General features: G+C 36.0%; 1 protein-coding gene across 4 annotated transcripts in view; it reads right to left on the bottom strand.

The window, feature by feature from the left end:
- Nucleotides 1-19374, bottom strand: part of RORB (RAR related orphan receptor B) — a 189243-nt gene that overhangs the window by 68905 nt on the left and 100964 nt on the right. Inside the window, exon 1 of one of the 4 annotated variants that reach the window (XM_037743735.1) lies at nucleotides 3504-3637. The exons of the other annotated variants lie outside the window; for them this stretch is intronic. Within the exon in view, the coding sequence (XP_037599663.1) occupies nucleotides 3504-3543 (40 nt within the window). The 5' untranslated portion in view covers nucleotides 3544-3637. Of the gene's footprint in view, nucleotides 1-3503; nucleotides 3638-19374 lie in introns of those variants that run through there. 4 annotated transcript variants of the gene reach the window in all.

Raw genomic sequence — 19374 nt, 5'->3', positions numbered from 1 at the left:
AAGGTGGTGGCTAAAGAGTGAGAGAAGGAAATCTAATAACAAGAGCAAAATTCCAGATTACATGTTTATTTTGGGGAGTTAATGGGGTTAAATGGAATGCTTCCAGAATTACCAATCATGCCTTAATCTGTAGTTACTAACCATATATCAAGTTGAATCACATGAAATTGCCATCTTTTTGTACAAAAAATTGTCAATATTGCCAATTTTATATAGTTCAACCAAGTGTTACTCACTGTATTCTGAGATGTAATTCCTATACTGCATTGTTTTCAAGAATACTTGAAAAGACCAAGGATACAATGCATGCTTGCTAAACATAAATATAAAGCCATTAAACTTGGAGTCAGACAATTCAAAGGCTGGGACAATAACTTTTGTCCCCTCAGCCCCCACAAAACACACACACACACACACACACACACACACATACACACGAGCCAAAGTCAAGTAACTGAAGTTCGAGGTAGAAAGCATACATGCTGTTTCTCATTGTATTCATTGATAGACGCAGTAGAGACCATTCCTGAAGTTCTCAGCACTTGTTCAGAGAGTTTGAAAATAAGCAAAACATGTCTTTTTCTGGTTGGTGGCAAAGAAAGACTAAATCTCTTGAGTGTGTTAAAAAAAGAGACGAGCCAGGACGGCAGAGAAAAGGAGGATATGTTCTAAAATATAGTGATCAGAATCCAATTTCAATGCCTTTGTTTTAGAAAAAAGAAAACTTGTAAAATAAAAGTGACATCATACCTTCTCATGAGGTATTTGAGTGGATTATCACCCCACACTAAGACAATGTCCATGTAAGACTAGAATGTTAGTACTATCTTAACGTTTCTCTTCCTAATCTAATAATAACTTTATTTAACTGGTTCATAACATCTTAACAATTTGCCTGGGTAGCCAAAAACCAAACAGTAGTATTATTTGTCCCTTTTTCATGTTTATAGACACTTTTGATTTTTAATGTGCCTTTAGCCACTGATGAAGCAAATACATACACAAACTATAGGACATAGGTGACATTTTTATAGGCATGCGCACCAGTGTGTTTGTGTGTGTGATTGGATTATCTACAGGAGCTCTGAATTTTTGAAAATAGATGATGCTACAATGACTAAATATATTGTCAATTTTTGCATTGAAGATTACGTTGTTATATAATTTGTGTTCCAGCAAATTTGCAATTTAGCCTTCATGGCTTCAGAATTGAATCTTGAAATGAAAGGAAATGATAGAATTGAAGAGACAATTTTAGTTCTTATTTCATCTCTAGAGATGAGAATTACTTCAGAGGTTAGAGAAGGGCAGGTTTGAGTTTAGTTCGTCTTTACCCATAATGGCCTTTTTAAAAAGGAGACATACAGAATTTAAAGGAAAGTATTCTCATTTGCACACCACACCAGAAATTGTTTCAGGAGCAAAATGATAATTTAGAATGTCACTCTAGAAGCTCCCTTTTATAATTTTGCCCTATGCAAAATGTCATAGAGGCCCGGTGTCAGTGTGGGACTGAGGTGGAGGCTTAGTTTCCCAGCAAATATAGAATTAGTGAATAGCTCCCTCAAAGACTGAAGTGCCTGTTCTGCTGATACTGCACACTTTCTCTAAAGAGATTACCAGCATAATCCTAAATATTATGGGACCCAAGATATCTTATATTTGAGCGCATCAGATCCAGCATGCTGCCCATAATCCCTAACAGCTTTATTCAGTGTTTATGTAAGCTGGTGAAGTTGTTGTATGAACATGTTGACTGTTCCTTATTCCCAGAGACAACATCCCTCTGTATAATTGTCACAAAAAGTAGTGAGAAAAGATATAATTTTCCAATTTCACTTTAACAAATTTCCATCTTTCAGATTCCTTTTTATACAGGTAGAACAATGTAATGATCTTTTGGTGACCTATACTAACATCTGAATGGAGATATTTATGGTTGCTGCATTTCTTATACATTGATTTATAACAAAGGCATTTTGTTACTACCATGTGAATTGAATTGGTAGAAAAAATTTCTTTTCCATTTTTTAGACATTTGAATTACTTCTAAAGAGGGAGAGATTTTTTTTGGGGGGGCCAAATATTAGACGAGAAAGACATTACTGAAAACTAGAAATTACTAAGCATAGCACCAAGTATTTTATTGTAGGAAATTTTTTTTTAAGCTACAGCTTTAATTTGGGATATTCATTTTTATTCTACTAAAACTTAAGAGGAGAAAGAGAAATATCTGGTTCACTTTGCAAAATGTAGAAACACATTTGTTCATATAGTTCATTTAAAAAGTGAATACTGTGTGCGTGTATGTGCACGTAAACTCCTAAAATTGACCACTATTCTTTATGTAATTTTACAGTAGAAGATAAATTCATGTTTTTTAAAACACCATATCAGAGGAGAACAACACATTTTTGTTCACCTGTGAGCTCTGCTAATTGTGGTTCAGGCTCAAAGAGGATTAAGTACATAGACATTAGTATGTCTAGTGTTATTAATTTCTCAACAACAGCAGCAACAGTATCCTGACTAAATCTGTCAGTAGTAGGGATAAATAGTTACTTAAAGACTCCATTGATGTCAGAACTGCAATCTGCTGGCAATAGTTTATTTCACCAACAAAATTTTTAAATGCATATATTTTGAAATTGGTAATTGCATAGAAACAATATCTACTTTTTCCCTTACAAATACAAGCACCAGGAAACTATAAACATTGTGGAAAGATGTGATTCTGAGTTTTTATATTTAAAGGTGTGTAAGTATGATTAGTAATTTTTTTGAACAATGTAGTGTTTATATTATTTGAAACAATTATATCAATTTACATTTTAATATTTCCAACTGTTGTGCATTGCTATCTAGTACAAGCAAGGAAATGACAATAAATCCTTTTACCCTGAAATATTCTTAAAACAAGTTCTCCAAATCTGCCTATGTTATGAGATAATATGTGTCTAGGGAATTATGCACTAACTTGTAAAAAATTTAGGAGAAAATCTCAAACATAATTAACCTCATTGTTAATATTCAACCAAATAGCTATTATTTTTGTAAATATATTTCTTACATATTATAAATCATCTGGTACCAGATATATATACACCGAATGAATTTTTTTTAAAACTTAAAAAAGTAAAATGATCACGATAGCAATGCCAATGACCAAAATCAAAGCTGCAAACTGTGAGAAGGGTGTTCATATGATTAACCTAATGTTAGTGTGATATGGCGGATAACTACTTGAATTTAATTTCAAAACTTATGCATTTGGTAGTTCACTCCAGGATATGACAGTATTTATGTATAAATATATTCTCTAGTGTAAAATTAAGCCTGAGTGACTGGTTTCATTATATACATTCCTGAGTCAGAAAAAATTTTTTTGCCCCACACCTAGCTATCAATGTATTTTGCTGAGACCTTATAAATGCTTACTTCCTTGCCTGGAGGATGGTCCATACAGCTAAATATCAGAAGAAAGAAGAAAATGTAAAACTCACCAGTGGCATCAGCTTTAGTTTTGAGCTGGCTCTCACACATTTTGACGTAGCAATTAAAAGTGTAACTGAAAAATATGACACTTTTCACTGGAGATCTGACGACTGCCCCTGTGTTAACCCACAACTACAATCCCAACAGACTGCATTAATGAGATTAAATGAAAGAGGAGTTAAAGGCATCAACGGCTCCATTTCATTAAGTAAGGGTGAAAGGCTGCTCAGGCGCAGAAGGTGGGAGGGAGAATATCGGTTTTTCTTTTGGATGCTACTTATTCGCCAGAGAATGCCGCATTTGCTTAAAAGCAATCAACAACTTCAAAATGTTCCCACCCTCAAATTATACAGATACATATAATTTCTACACTTAAATTCCCCTTTGTTTTCATCCTGTTGGAAACAGACTCGATATGCATATGGCATGTTACAAAAGTTATCCCTGTGACTATAAAAGTACAACATACATTTTCTTCAGAATTAGTTTGTCTCAAATTATTTTGGATGACGGATCACATCAAGGTATTAGCATGTTCCTGTTCTTTCAAATATTAGATCACAGTTGTCTATGAAGTAGTTAATACAGCAGGGGAGCAAAGAAAGCCTAAGAACAAGTTTAGAGAGTTAACACCAGGTGACCTCACCCGGCCCCATACCTGAAGTCTAAAGTGACTTCATTTCCCCCGTGTGCCCAGGTGCTCCCACTTGTAAAGTAAGAATGTTGAAGAAACAAAGATAGAAATTTCTGATCTTCGCTAGGAAGGATAAATATATGATAGGTAAAAATTGCTTTTACTTCCATAGGAACAAAACATGTTCTTTATATGAAAGCTAAATGCCTACGTATGTATTAGCTTTATTTAACTTTAGAGTTGCTCAATTGCTTCCATGATGAATCCCAGATCTTTCTCTTTGCTCCTCACATCCCCTACCACCTTTGACAGCTCTCAATTTCTTTCCACTAATCACTTATCACAAATCTTTTTCTTCTAATTTTTTTAAAAATAAATTTTATTATGTATATTTAAAATATACAACATGATATTATAGGACACATGTATTGTATACAGTAAAATGGTTATTATAGTGAAACAAATGAACATATCCATCATCTCACATAATTACCCATTCCCCCCTTGTGGCAAGAGAAACTATAATCTACTAATTTAATAGAAAATACAATACACAATTACGACAAATGATTCTTCTTTGTCTTTTTTTTTAAACTAGGTTGTCTTTTAATTTAAAAGTGATATTTGAATATGAAACAAATCAAAACATACAGAAAGATACAAAGGGAAAATTTTAATCTCTCTGCATAAGCCCCACCCTCAGCCCTCATTACCACCCCATTGAGTTATCCACTGATATCTCCTTGCTTTTTTTTTTTTTTTTTTTTTTTTTTTTTTTCAGAACAAGTCTATGCATGTGCAACCCTATATGTTGGAGGGAGTGTAAATTAGTTCAGCCACTGTGGAAAGCAGGTGGATATTTCTCAATTTCAGCAGTACTATCATTCAACCCAGCAATCCCATTATTGGATAAATACTCAAAGGAAAACAAATCATTCTACCAAAGACACATGAACCCATGTGTTCATCACAGCTTTATTTATAATAGCAAAAACATGCAATCAGCCCAGATGCCCATCAACAGTGGATTGGATAAAGAAATTATGGTACATATACACCACGGAATACTACACAGCCATAAAAAATAATAAAATCATGTTCTTAATAGCAACATGGATGTGGCTGGAGGCAATTATCCTAAGTGAATTAACACAAGAACAGAAAACAAATGGTTTAATAAGCCTTCTTTTATTCCTGTCTTGTCTTCTCTGAACTCAGTCATTCTCAGCTATGGTTGCCCATTGGAATAACCTGGAGAGCTTAAAAAAATTGATGTCCAGGTATTCCCTTCTTATTAATTTGTTTGGTGGGGGGGGGGGCGGGCAAGTCACCTGGAATTTTAAACACATCTAAAATAATTCTAATGGGTAGCTGGGACTGAAGACCCTTGGAATGGTCCTCAGAATAATGGGAGACATACGGTAAAGATTCCTGACCCCATGAAATACTGAGTCAGAATCTGAGGAGGGGTCTGGGAATCTATAGGAATCAGCACTTAGGTATTTGTTATGGTTAGATAAATCTGGTAAAAACTTTAGCAAAGAAACTCGGGCTTTGAGTTAACACATCTGATTGTTACTTCTTGGGTAAATTACTTAATTTTTCATACCGCAGGCTGCTCATGCCTGAAATAAGATTGTAACACTCATTAAGTCATAAAAGGAGTAATTGCGGAAGTGCTTAACATTATGTCTGAAACATATTGGGAATTCAGTAAACATAGTTCAATATGAATCTGCATGCCTTTGCTCATCTTGGTGACGTGCATTTTGGCTGTTGACTTTGGTTTTTATTCATTCATTCAATATTTGTTAATTAATTCATAAGTAATTACTACTATTTTGTACTTGGAAATAAATATGATGAAGCTCACAGTCCAATGTGTATTTTAAACCTATGGATTTAATCCTATTTGATTCTTTTTCATTGTAATTGTTAGTTTTCTGTATTATACAAGAAATAAAATTCTAACTTAGAAGATCTGTAGGTAATGAGGATAAGTAAGAAAATCATTTAAGAACTTTTTTTTTGTCAGAAAGCAAACAGATTTGGGGGATACCAAATATTTTATGTGTTATAGTTCAAATGTGGAGACAGAATGGTTCTCTGTGAACTATTTAATAAGCTTTTTAAATAATGAGGTTGTGAAATATTAACTTGAGTAGAATGAAATTAATAGACACCCTTCATAGGGTGCTGAAAGCCAAGTATTAGGGGTAGAAACTTACACATCTTTATGTCTCCTGAGCCATGATAAAAATCCAGCTCCTACTCTTGCAACCAGGAAATGGGTAAAAAAGAGCATCAAAGGAGAATTAACAGTATCTTGACGCAGGGTACACTCATCCCCTAGAAACAAAGGGCAGAGTTGGAGATAGGAGCTCAGACGTGAGGGGTGGATCTAGCCTGTGTTCAGGAAAAAAGGAGGATGGCTGGTATCTCTCTAAAGTTACAGTTTTATCACATCACCTTCCTTATCAAAAACTTTTCAGCCCTCTAGGTTCCGCAAAACAAACCCAAGCTCCTCCTTGGCCTACCTTTCTATAACCCAGGACAGCTCTGTCTTCAGGCACTCCCCTGTGATCCTAGGTCAAAGCCATCCATTCACCTTAGCCACCCCAAATGCCTCACTTCTCTGCCTTTTTATGCCACTGCCTCTATCTCCTCCTTGGACTTCCTGAAAGCCTCTCTCCACTCGGCTCCAATTACCTATATCTAACCTATTTTTGAAGACCCAGCTCAACTCCCACCACGTTTGCAAAGTGTCCCCTGACCATTCACCCACAGTGATTTATCCTTACTCTGGGATCTTATGTCTCCACCACTAATTTGGTCCTGGTACTCTTCAATAATCCTGTTTATATGTTTCTTTTTCACCTTGACTATAAGCTCCTTAGGGATAAAACCCTCTCTTTGTGTGTCTCCCAGTGTCTAACATAGGGATTCAATAAAATGAATGGACTTGGCTGAGCGTGGTGGCTCACGCCTGTAATCCCAGCACTTTGGGAAGCCAAGGTGGACGGATCACCTGAGGTCAGGAGTTCAAGACCAGCCTGACCAAGATGGTGAAACTCTGTCTCTACTAAAAACACAAAAAGGTGTGGTGGTGGGCACCTATAAAGGCAACTAATCCGGAGGCTAGGGCAAGACAACTGCTTAAACCCAGGAGGTGGAGGTTGCGGTAAGCCAAGATTGTGCCATTGCACTCCAGCCTGGGCAAGAGTGAAACTCCGTCTCAAAAAANATATATATATATATATATATATATATATGAAGTCTATCAATGGTTGAATACATACTTGCTGCTTGACTGCAACATTAGGGGACGATATAGGAGTCTCACTGCCTACTCTCATGATTTTCCCTATTTTATGTTTCATGTTGATGGCTCATGTTTGGGGTATGTTTGTTTTCTTGCTTGCTGTTGTTTAGTGGGGATGAGAGCTATGTCAAAAAGAAGAGCACTTGCTTCTTTTTGTTCTTTATTTAATCCTAGTTGGTTCTAAGTGTAGGAACAAGGAAGTTAAAACAAAAAACTTCTGTTGATTTCCTGTTTTCCCTTAATATAAAACCCGTCCCTTTATCCTCTTTATCTGGCATTGAATTGTCACTTTGAATTGTTGTCCTTATGGTTTAGGTCTGTTTCTGTCCTGTTGGTAGATTTCATTTTCTCTGGTTAGGAGATCTTACCTGCAGAGGCAAGAGGGTGTTGATTTCTCTCCTGGGTAGTTCTCCCTTCACCCAATTGAACGGTAGGTAGTAGCTATTTTACACTTTTCACACTAACATGGTGCTTAGAATTGTTCCTAGTATCAGAAGACATTATGCTAGGGGGAAAGAAATGTTCTCCAACCACCCACTGCTGCCAAGATTCAGGAGGAAATGAGGGATGAATCCCCTTAAATAGAAGAAATGTCATGAAAACAGCTTGATTTTATAGAAACCATCCCACAGTGGTTCTCAAAAAGTGTAGTCCCCAGACCAGCAAAGTCAGTAGCATCACTGGTAACTTGTTAAACATGTAGGTTCTTAGACACCACTCTAGACCTACTGAGTCAGAGACTCTGGGGCTGAGTTCAACAATCTGTGTGTTCACTAGCTCTCTGGATGGTTCTGAGGCATGCTTATGTTTCAGAACCGCTGAATTACACCACACATTTTCTAGTCAGAAGGAGCTAGATTTAATAAACTGCTCTGTTTCTCAGTAGCTGCGTGGTCTGGATCAGTTAATTTTCAGATGTTTCAGTTTCATCATCTGTAAAATGGTGATGCTATGGTCTGAATGTGGGTGTCTCTTCCAAATTCATATGTTGAAATTCTTACCCTCAAGGTGATGGTATTAGGAAGTGGGGTGTTTGGGAGGTGATTAGAGAATGAAGGAAATCAAGGCAGAGCCCTCATGAATTGGGTTTGTGTCATTGTACAAGAGGCTCAAGGGAGCTGCTTTGTCTCTTCCATCGTGTGAGGACCAGGGAGAAGGCTGTGAACCAGAAAGCAAGACCTAGACGTTGAATTTGCTGGCACCTTGATCTTTGATTAACCAGACTTTAGAATGGTAAGAAATAAATCGCTGTCACTTATAAGCCACACAGTCTATGGTACTTTGTTATAATAGCCCAAACAAACTAAGACAGGTGATAAGAACAACTACCTGATAGAGGTGTTGAAGAATTTAAAGTGAGATAATTCCTGCAAAGCATTCAGTCCAGCCCTGGGCACATGATAAACATTCAATAACTTTGAGCCATTACTAGGATACTATTTTAGTGGAGAATAGAAAGTGTTCCATACTTTAAAAATCCTGTTATTTTTCTCTACACGTTTCTCAAAACTTGGCTGCACATTAAAATCACTTGGGGAGCTTTTTAAAAAATATCTGATTCCCAAGAGATTTACATCAGACTAATTTAGCAAGAATTTTGGGAAGTGAAACCAGGCATTTTTATTTCACAGAAGATACCAATATCATTATGAGGTACAGTAAAATCTGCTGTTGCAATGTATTATAATCAATATTGTCATGAGAAAGTGTTGTGAGATTAAATGCAGCTGAGAATTAATCATCAGTAATGTGAGATGTCGTATTCATTTTATCCATCCAAATTCAGTAGTACAGAAGTACAGAGAAATGCCAAAAGGCAGGTTCTAGAGCAGGGTTTCTTATGCTTGCCATTGAAATTTTGGGCTGGGTAATTTTTTTCTCTAGGGAGTTGTTCTGTGTATTTTTAACATTCTTGGCCTCTATCCACTAGATGCCAGTATCACCCCTCAGTTATGACAACCAAACAGGTTTCTAAATACTGCCAAACTCCCCCTGGGGACAAAATAAGCCCCAGCTGAAACCACTGTTCTAGAGTGTCAGTGACTGAATACAAGTCCAGGCTTTACTATTTAACAGTATGATTAGTGGAAGTTACTTAACCCCTTTGTGCCCCAATTTCCTCTCCTGTGAAGTAGAGATGAAAATTGTACCCAACTAATAAAAGTTCAGTTTTGCTGTTTGAGAAATAAATGAGAAAATGCACATGAAGCACAGGTGACAGTGTCTGAAACATGGTAAATATTCAGTAAATGTCAGCTATCAATTATATGTTTATTGCTAGTCTTATTTTGATTTCAAATCACTGAAAAAAAATCTTCTCGAAGTCTTTACGTTGAAGTTGTGTATCCTTCTAGAGGCAGTATGGGTCACATTAAAAAGAAAAAAAAGAAGCTGTGTGTCCATTCATTAATTTATCCCTTGAGTTGAGAATCAGAATGACCAAACAGTTATCACCTCGTAGGGTCAACAGTTGGTAGGTGATAAAGAAAAGAGTAAGGGCGAAAGGATGTATCAGAATTAGAAGAGCGTTCTGTTTCCAAGCTTTCCTAGCTATGCAATGTTAGGAAGTAACAACCCCGCAGAACCATGTTTCCTCATTTGGAATTAGGAAAAATAATTATGATTTTATGTATTTGTTATGAGAATTGAATCAGATAATACATGTGAGTGTGCTTAAGTCAATATCCTGGTATATAATAGGTACTCGTTAAATATTTAATTCCATTAAAATTATAGATGACAGCATAGAAGGAAACAATGTGGGAATAATGTGGGTATATCTGTGTCTTTATGAACTTTGACTTTGTATGACATCATTTCATCTGAATTGATGAGTAAGCAGTGAAAAATATTTCTTCAATCATGACGGCATTTTGTTCTGTCAAATCTGCATTGGTAAAATGAGGTATCTGAAGGGTACTTATTAAAATTCAATATTATTTTAATGTAGTCAATTATTTAGAAGGCTGAAGGAATGGGTTAATCTATTTACAGTTTTGCAAATGCTTTGTGCTATTGAGCACTTTTTTTTTTAACAATTAACTAAGAAACTTTAGCAGTTTAATTTTGGTGCAATGTAGAATAGTGATTATTGCTTCAATTAGTAGTAAAATTATTCTGGTGACAGGGTTTGCAAATAACTTTTATTCAAATCCGTGTTATAAAAAGCCATTCACAGTTTTAAGTATTTTCCTGACAGTGCTTCTATTTATTTTTTATCAAAGGGAGTTATACAGATAATAGAGTAGAAAACAAAGAGACCAGCAATTTTCTTATTGGATGACATTAGGAGTAGAACCCAAAATTCGAACAGCAGAAATCTTGAGCCCTGATTGCTCATTTACTAATATGTTCCCCAGCTTCTTTTCTATATTTTTTATTTTAAATCATAAGAAAACAGGAAAAAAAAGGAGAACAGGAATCACTTCATAATATCATGTAAAATAGATTCTTTCTATTATATAAGGTAGATTTTGGGAAACAATTTATATTTGCATAAAAAAGTGCTAAACATTTTTGATATTAAGCAAACACATCCTAACTCAGTAGAAATCTAAGCTATTTAGGAATAGAGATCTGAATGTTAGAAAATAGCTGTAACAATCATTTCTTACATTTTGACATTTATTCATTTATCAAATACCTGTTTGTTGAGTGGATATTCCAGTACCTGAATTAAGTACCTCACTTCATGGAACTTTCAGCCCAAAAGTTTATTGTGCAGGAAGAGAAACAGACTTTCCTGGTTCTTATTTAGCATCTATTTGGTTGTGTTCAACAACAGGAAGTTCAGCACATTGCAAAACAAGTTTCTCTGGTGCATTCTCCTGAAACCAATTATGATTCCCTCCAGCCCATATGTCTGTACTATGCCTATAAACCTTGCTAAAATAAAAACACAATTTCTGTGTTGCTCCCTTAATCATATCAGTGTAGTAAACCCTATCAGAAATGCTATGGGATTAGTGTGTCATTACTTAATTTCTGGTGTGCCCAAGATGGCTACCAATGGTACCACTTTACTTCCTGAACCCTAAGACTCTAGTTAGTAATTTGTCCTACAGCCATGGTGTAGAGTGTTTATAGTGTCTGTAGTGCATGTGTGTATATATGTATACATGCATATATGTATATAGATATACTTACATACATATGTATACACTTATGTATATGTATATGTATATATAAATATATATATACTATATATATAGTATAAATGTGTCTATATGAAATGTATCTTTCTCTGTCTGCTTTTGAATGGAGAACATTTCAATTATTTCTAATCTTCTGAAATGTTTTCATTTATCCAGGAATCATAAAGATTGCCATAAAAGAAAAAACACATCTGTAGTCCCCCACTATACCTTTTATCTGACACTTATGCTTATGTAAAGTGGCAAGTCTCACCGTTACAAGCTTCAACTCAGTGGTGAGCTTCAACTCCACCTTAAAGATGTTTGTTCTACCTCCTTGCAGTCTGAAGTCATTTCCCTGAGTGAAGGAACACCATTAAAAAAATAGACAAAGAAATTGATAACATAAGAATCTTTCCCAAGGGATCTTAACTTGGAAGTTGGCTTTAGATAAGTTCCTTCAGAAGCCCGTATATGATGAAGACTTCTATTATTTGGTGTCATGAGTGATGGCAGTAATTTTGCATGTTGCTGAATATGCAATATCATAGGATGAGCTTTGAGTGTTTTAACCCAGGAGACATGGCCATAAGATGCTGCACCTGGGACCTATATTATTATACATTCTTGCATGGGTTTCATTCGTGCTAGCTCAGAATTTTCTACCAAAACCATTCCTCTCTCTCATGAGTCTAGTCTTCCATTGTGGTTATCACAACAGCAACAAATAGAATAGCTGCTTCTTTATAAACATTAGTGCTTTTTAACCCTAGATATGTATATTTGGTTCATTTATTGCCATTCTTTAGGTCCCATTCTTTTTTTTTTCTTTCTGTACAAAGGCATCAACAACATATACTCATTTACATAAGAACCAGGCAATCCTGTCAGAAAGAATTCAGGTACAGTCATCAGTCATTAGTGTTAAACCAACTCATCTCTGTTCCAAAACCAGCAAAAGAGTTGAGTTTCTCATCTTATATCTTCTAAGGAAAATATTTATCAGGAGACAGTTTAACAACCAACTACAGTAAAGTTACTTAAAAATGTAGAAAAGTCCAAGAATGGTAGCATTATCTCTGTGTGCCGCCCAAGTTTGCATTAGTAGAAAGAAATTTGTCCCTGAAGTATCTCACAAGGCGGAACTGTACACGGTTCTTTTCCCTTGCTCATCCTGGGACACCTTACAGCCAACCAAAATCATGAATATTTTACTGAGCAGAGCGAGAAACAAATGAGGAATGTAAAACCACATGAACAATTCACATTGCCAAACTAAATGTGGAGTTAGCATCCTTGAAGAACTACATCTTTCTAACTCAAGTGAAAACAGGAGTTTAGTCTAAATAAAGGTAAAAGCAGAAAATTCAGAGAAGCAATCAAAGGCAAATACATCATGCCATTCATTGTCTTCATTTTCTGATGTCTCCAGGGTCCACAGAATTAAACAGTAATAATAGCTAACATGGTTTGAGAACATATTACAGTAGGTACCAGGCAATATGTTAAGAGATTTAAATGCATTATCTCATTTATTTAATCGCAACAGCTCTGAGTGGTAGATGTTAGTACTCTCAAGTAACTGGTGAAGAAACTGAGGTAGAGCAGGGCTAAGGAATGAAACTTGAGATTGGTAATTCTCCACATGTGGTTCTCCAATGGGTAGCATCAGTGGCACCTCCTGCTCCTGTGTACTTGTTAGAGTTGCAAATTCTCTGACCCACCTCAAACCTACTGAGATGTGGTCCAGGAACCCTAGGAATGAACATTATAGCAATCTGTGTCTTCAAATGCTCTCCAGCCTGATTCTAATGCTTGCTAAAATCTGCGAACAACAGCTTATATTACCTAATTAATAATGTGGATCCATGTCTGTTTGAGCATTTAAGCCCATTCTCAAACAATATGTGGACTTGTTTACAAAAGTGAGTGATATTTAGATCACTTCAAGAAACACATATTTTTTAATGTTTCAGTATTAAATATTGATATTTCTTCTATTTAAAGAAGTGTTGAAGAATTGTGCTTTCGCCTCCCATACTTTTAGTAGAGCTAGGTGATCTTTGCCAACAAAGACAAGCTACACATTACAAGCCTTTTCCTCTTTAATGTAAGGAGCAGACAGACACTGGGTCACCTCCTTGCTAGGAGCAATTTGCTGGCTACCATGGTGGACACAGTACCTATCCTGTGGAAAATACAATATGTCACTGTTGTTGAAATTTAAATCCCCCAAAAGGCCTCTTTTGGGATGCTGCTGGTCCTTAGGAGTTTACTGACCAACAATACCATGAGTTTTTGATTTGAAAGTCTATCTACAATCTTCCTAACCCTCATGAAATTTGACTACCTGCCGTATATCTGTGTTTCCAAATGAGAACTGTCACTTGTTTTTTTCTTTCTACCTTTTAATCACAGATATCACAAGGAGTTTATATTGCTTAGGGTATGAAAAAGATAGGCTCGTTAGCATACCTCAAAACAGGCAAGGATTCAAATAGTATTTACTCAAAAAATGAATCAATCTGTGAATTAAGACCTCATCAGCATTGGATATGTCCTGCTTTATTTGAGATTCTAGATCATTAGTTTAGAAAATAATAGGACATTTTTAAAACAATTATGTTCTATGTAAATTATAGGTATATGAGAAAAATGAAATAATATTTAGTGCTTAAGCTACCTTTCCATGTATGAGAACATAATACCAGATTGCACTGCTCAATTCACATGCAAGGGGATAAACTTCACTCTCCTCTTTCCTTTTAGCATATTGGTTAGGATGATGGCATTCAACCTTTAAAAAAAATTATTGCAGCACACTTAAGCAAGGCAAAGACCTCACAATCTTCCTACCCCACTCATTCCCACTTTCTAGTGGATTTCCTGCTCTCTGTGTGTCACATAGGCAAAATAGCAATTTTATAATGTGTATGTTAGCCTGAACTCTTGGTAATGTATTAGAGCCATCTATAAACTATCTAATAACATGTTTATTTTAGTTTGTGAATACCAACATTTTAATAACTCCTAGTAATCGACTAAGTAAGTTACTAGTGAATTGGTCCTTATGCTTATATAAAAATGAAACTCAATGAAATAATTATTTTCGTATTTTAAGAACTGAGAAAAGGGCTTGTGATAGTTAATTAGGGTCTCACCTGGAGGAATTTATGATCCTCCCAGTGGACTGAGAATTAATCTTTGGAAAAGACTGGTTTGTGGCATGGGCTTTGGACCTGTACTCATGTTATGACTAGTCCACTTAAAAGATGTATCCTTAGTCAGCAGAACCAAACTCTCTGTGTCCAACTTTCCCCATTTATCAAACTGGTGCCATGATTCCTTACTCATGCTTGGCAGATAGAAAGCGGTCAGCAGATGGTGGTCACTACAGATGATGAAAACTGCCCACCTTATAGCTGAGTTGACTGCCACTGCATCAAAAAGAGCTGCAAAGCTTCAGACGTGCTGAGTGCCTGGGACTTCCTCATCACTGGAGGTTGGGCAACCTCTCCAAGGGCCGCTACTAGGCATATGCATGTTTGGGGGTTGAGTACCTGAAACTCTTCTGACCTGGCAGATCATGTATCAGGTAGAACTGTCCAAATAGACCATGCATTCTTTCCTCTAGAAGCTAGTTCTTATTCCCTACAATTCCAAGACAGGGGAAATTAGACCTACTGATTAATTCAGCAATAAATTCTTATCAAATGCGTACTAAGTGCCTGAGCTTATCCTCATTTACACTAGCTAGTTATCCAGCTAACAAGTTGCTTGTTACTTTGGGAGAAAATTATAAGCATTATCATTCATATACGAATCAAACCAGCAATAATAGTTACCATAAATAATAATACTTTATATTTAAATGGCACTGTATGTTTTTAATTTAAAAATTTTCACCATTTATAAATGAAACCAATTTATACAGTGAAGAGTTTCTCTACAGAGCAGAAGGAAAGACATTAAATAGCCAGACATAAGGAAAGGAATTGCCAACTAAGTGCAGGATTTCTTTTGGGGCAGAAAGGTGCTATATAACTCAAGAATTGTTCATTTTTTTCCCCTCTATGGATATGGCTCAGTTCAGACAAAATAGCTTATGGACATAATAGTTTGTTAGTTAGGTCAGCTGTCAACTATAGATCGTCACTCGTTAACATGTGTATCCTGTTATCATTAGGACTTTGGAACCGAACACTGCATTAAATATTTCACGAATATAAATCCAGAAGTCCTTTTCTCACTACCAGAATGTCCACGTATGCTGTTTTCATTTAGTACCATACACAGTGCCAAAAGGTATCATGCATGCATCTTTAACATTTATTCTTTAAAACAACAATATAGGATTCATTCGTTTAGTCATTGCTTGGAAAATTATTAAGTACTTATTATGCTTCAGATCCAGAAATTCATTAAACAGTTTACATAACAAATTTTACATTTTATGATTTTTATCTGAGGAAAAAGGCATAAAGTCTCAGCAAAAAGGCCATCATGAAAGAATTTTATTCTGCCTGGGCAAATAGTGCATTAGGTTGCTCTCCAAGGTTTGTGAAATTTCCTTTAAGCATGATGAGAGGGCAGTGGTGTTGATGGAGGACCTGGATGGAAGTTAGACTCACCATGATGACATAGTGGGGACCCTGGCTCAGCATGTTGGAGGGCAGGAAGAGTCGGTGTGAATTGGCCAGCACATAGTTCTGCTGACTGGCCTACTTTTGCTTTTTTTTTTTTTTTTATTAAATAAAGAAAAGAGAGTTAATTGTCTCATGGTTTGGCAGGTTTTAAGGAAGAATAGTGCTGGCATGTGCTTCTGGTGAGGACTCAGGAAGATGACAATCATGTTGGAAGGCAATTGGGATCCACAATGTCACATGGAGAGCACAGCAGCAAGAAAGAGAGGGAGGAAATGCCACGCTCTTTTTAAAATAACCAGATCTCAGGTGAACTAACTTTGTTTCCTTGTCACTGTAGCCAGTGTCAAAATTAAGAAGTTGCTTTGCTTGTTCAACCCATCTCTTCCAGTGGGTGCATGAGCCTCGCTTAGGCTGAGAGAAAGAAAAACTCATTCACCCCCTAAAATGCAACCAGTGATTAGGAATTTGGAGGGAAAGTGCCTGCATGACTGCTACTACTCCTTATTTCTTTTGCTCTTAATCAAAAGGTCTCTATGGACAGGTAGGCAAATAGGATTTCTAGCAATGTCCCATGGTAGGAAGTCCTTCTCTACTGAAAATTTTAGAAATCTCACAGGAAGCTTTATAGTGAGAAATCATAGAGAATTGAGTAGTAATCTTTAAGTTCCAAATTTAATGGGGTTTCCTTTAGGGAAAACAAACTTTTATTCACACATGTTAGAAGTCATTTATGCATAAAATATCTCTGATATGATATATAAGACACTGGTAAAGCTGATTGCCTTGGGGAGATGGTTAGGCATGTGAAGGGAACATATAATTGAAAACATTCCCTGCCACTAAAATATTTTTAATATACATATATATATATATAATTTATATTATATATAATATATATATTTCAAATATTCTTTAGGCAAAATTAAATTAAATTAAAATTTAAAATAAAAAAAATTTCAAAAGATTACTTTTAGTGGATATGTAATATTTCTTCATGTAATGTACCTTAATTTATTCAAATTTTTTCATAAGTGAATGTTTAAGTTGTTTCTAAGCTTCTTTTCCCTACTATAAATTGCACATGTCTGTTTACTTCTCTTATTCCCAGAAGAGGAATAGCTAAGAAAAATAGTATAATTATTTCAAAAGTTCTTTGAAACTGAACATTGCATGACCATGCCTATCTCATGCCTCTTACTGACACTGAGTACTACTAGTTTTAAAAAATAGTAATTGTTATTTAATAGGTGAACAATGGCCTCTTGAAATATCCATGTTATAATACAATAACATATTTTACCCAAGATTGCCTTCTACCTGCCACTTAATGTGAATTTTTGGCTCTTATATGTTTTGTATCAAGCATTAGTCTAACAAAGTTATCATTTTAAAGGGAAATCTGCTCAACCCTAGATAGAAGTAGTCTGTAGATTTCTCATAATTTTGGTAGACCATGCATTATTTTAGATATTCACTGGATAAAGAATAGAGTTAATTATCAATGTAGAAGACGTACTGATAAAATAGGACTTATACTTCAATAAAATATTTCAATATATTAGTGTTGCTAACTCTAAAGCCTTTGAAATATTTTAATATCTTAGTATCGAGTCTGTCTCAGTGAGAAAACTATACCAAATCTAGCACAGACCCTTAACTCAGTTCAGTAGTTTAAATTGGGACCAGCTGTAGTTCAGAGGATGATCTGAAAGACAGTTGTGGGCGATAGACCATGCAGCCCGTCAGTGATCCCAGAAGCACCAATTGCTACAAAAGGACTTCATGAACCTTTCTACATCTTCGTTACCTTTTGGCAAGGTGGCCAAAGCACTCTGATAAACAGAGAGGTTTAATTCACTTTGAATATGACCTTCACCTATAAATAAATGTTTCCATAATTTGATTAAAGACACCATCAAGTCTGAAAATATTTTTGGTCTGTCTAGTGTCCAAGATTTTTTTTTTTTTTTTGAGACAGAGTCTCTCTCTGTTGCCAAGGCTAGAGTACAGTGGTGCGATCTTAGCTCACTGCAACCTCTGCCTCCTCATTTCAAGCAATTTTCTGCCTCAGCTTCCCGAGTAGCTGGGATTGCAGGAGGCTGCCACCACGCCTGGCTAATTTTTGCGTTTTTAGTGGAGATTGGGTTTCACCATCTTGGCCCGGGAGGTCTTGAATTCCTGACCTCATGATCCACCCGCCTTGGCCTCCCAAAGTGCTGGGATTACAGGCGTGAGCTGCAGCGCCTGGCTGTGTTCAAGATTTTTTGATCATTTATTCTTTTAAGATATTGCCTGCTCCCAGGACTTACCTTCAAGAATAAAACCACCTCTAGGAGAAATACTGCAATTCTGAATGTGAATTAATTTTTTATGAGTCTGGAGCTTATTGCTAAGCTCTAAGTGAAGAAGTCACAGGATGGTTAAGTTTTAATGCAGCAGGGGAGAGGGACATGTCCTGAGCTGCCTAAGTGTCATTATTGGAAACTAGTCTTCATAAGACAGTAGCAAAGCGTTGGCTATCTGAGAGGCAGATGTAAGTCTAGGCAGGAGATGGCAGCATAAAAAGGGAAGGTAGAAATTCACTAGCAAAAAATCTCAACTTCATAATTTGTCTAGTGCTAGTTCTCAAGTTTCTTAACTGGTTCTTAGCAGCTCCACAGCTAGTAGTTTTTAAAATAACTGGAAGTTCTAGGATGCTTAAAGTTCGTCCCATGGTCTGGCTCAATCATAATTCTGGGGTAGCCCTTACCACCCCAGGAGAAGGCAAGGTACAGTGCAGGTAAAAGCCAGAGCATGGAGACAGAGTTCTGGGCCTCGTACGACTCAGTCTTATGACATTGGGCACATCATTGAACCTTACTCCTCAATGTAGCTAATTATGTATAGCTACATGGTTACAATGTGGTTGGCAGTATAAATTGAAATACTGTATTTTGAAGGTTTTGTAAACATTATAGCATTTACAAAGCCATTTAAAAGACTGTGCTAAATACAACACAACTCTAGGATGAGTTATTGTTAGTATTACTACAATTGGTAAGGACTCTGTGGGATTGAGTGATCTTCAGAGACAGCAGAGGAAGGGAGATATTACATAGCACTCATATGTTAGATAATCTATGGGCTTGTTTTAATTTTTTTTTT

The sequence above is a fragment of the Cebus imitator genome, unplaced genomic scaffold (genome assembly GCF_001604975.1).
Source record: "Cebus imitator isolate Cc_AM_T3 unplaced genomic scaffold, Cebus_imitator-1.0 Scaffold150, whole genome shotgun sequence".
Taxonomy (NCBI): domain Eukaryota; kingdom Metazoa; phylum Chordata; class Mammalia; order Primates; family Cebidae; genus Cebus; species Cebus imitator.
The sequence above is the reverse complement of the archived record's forward strand: the minus strand, read 5'-3'. Positions and strand labels throughout refer to the sequence as shown.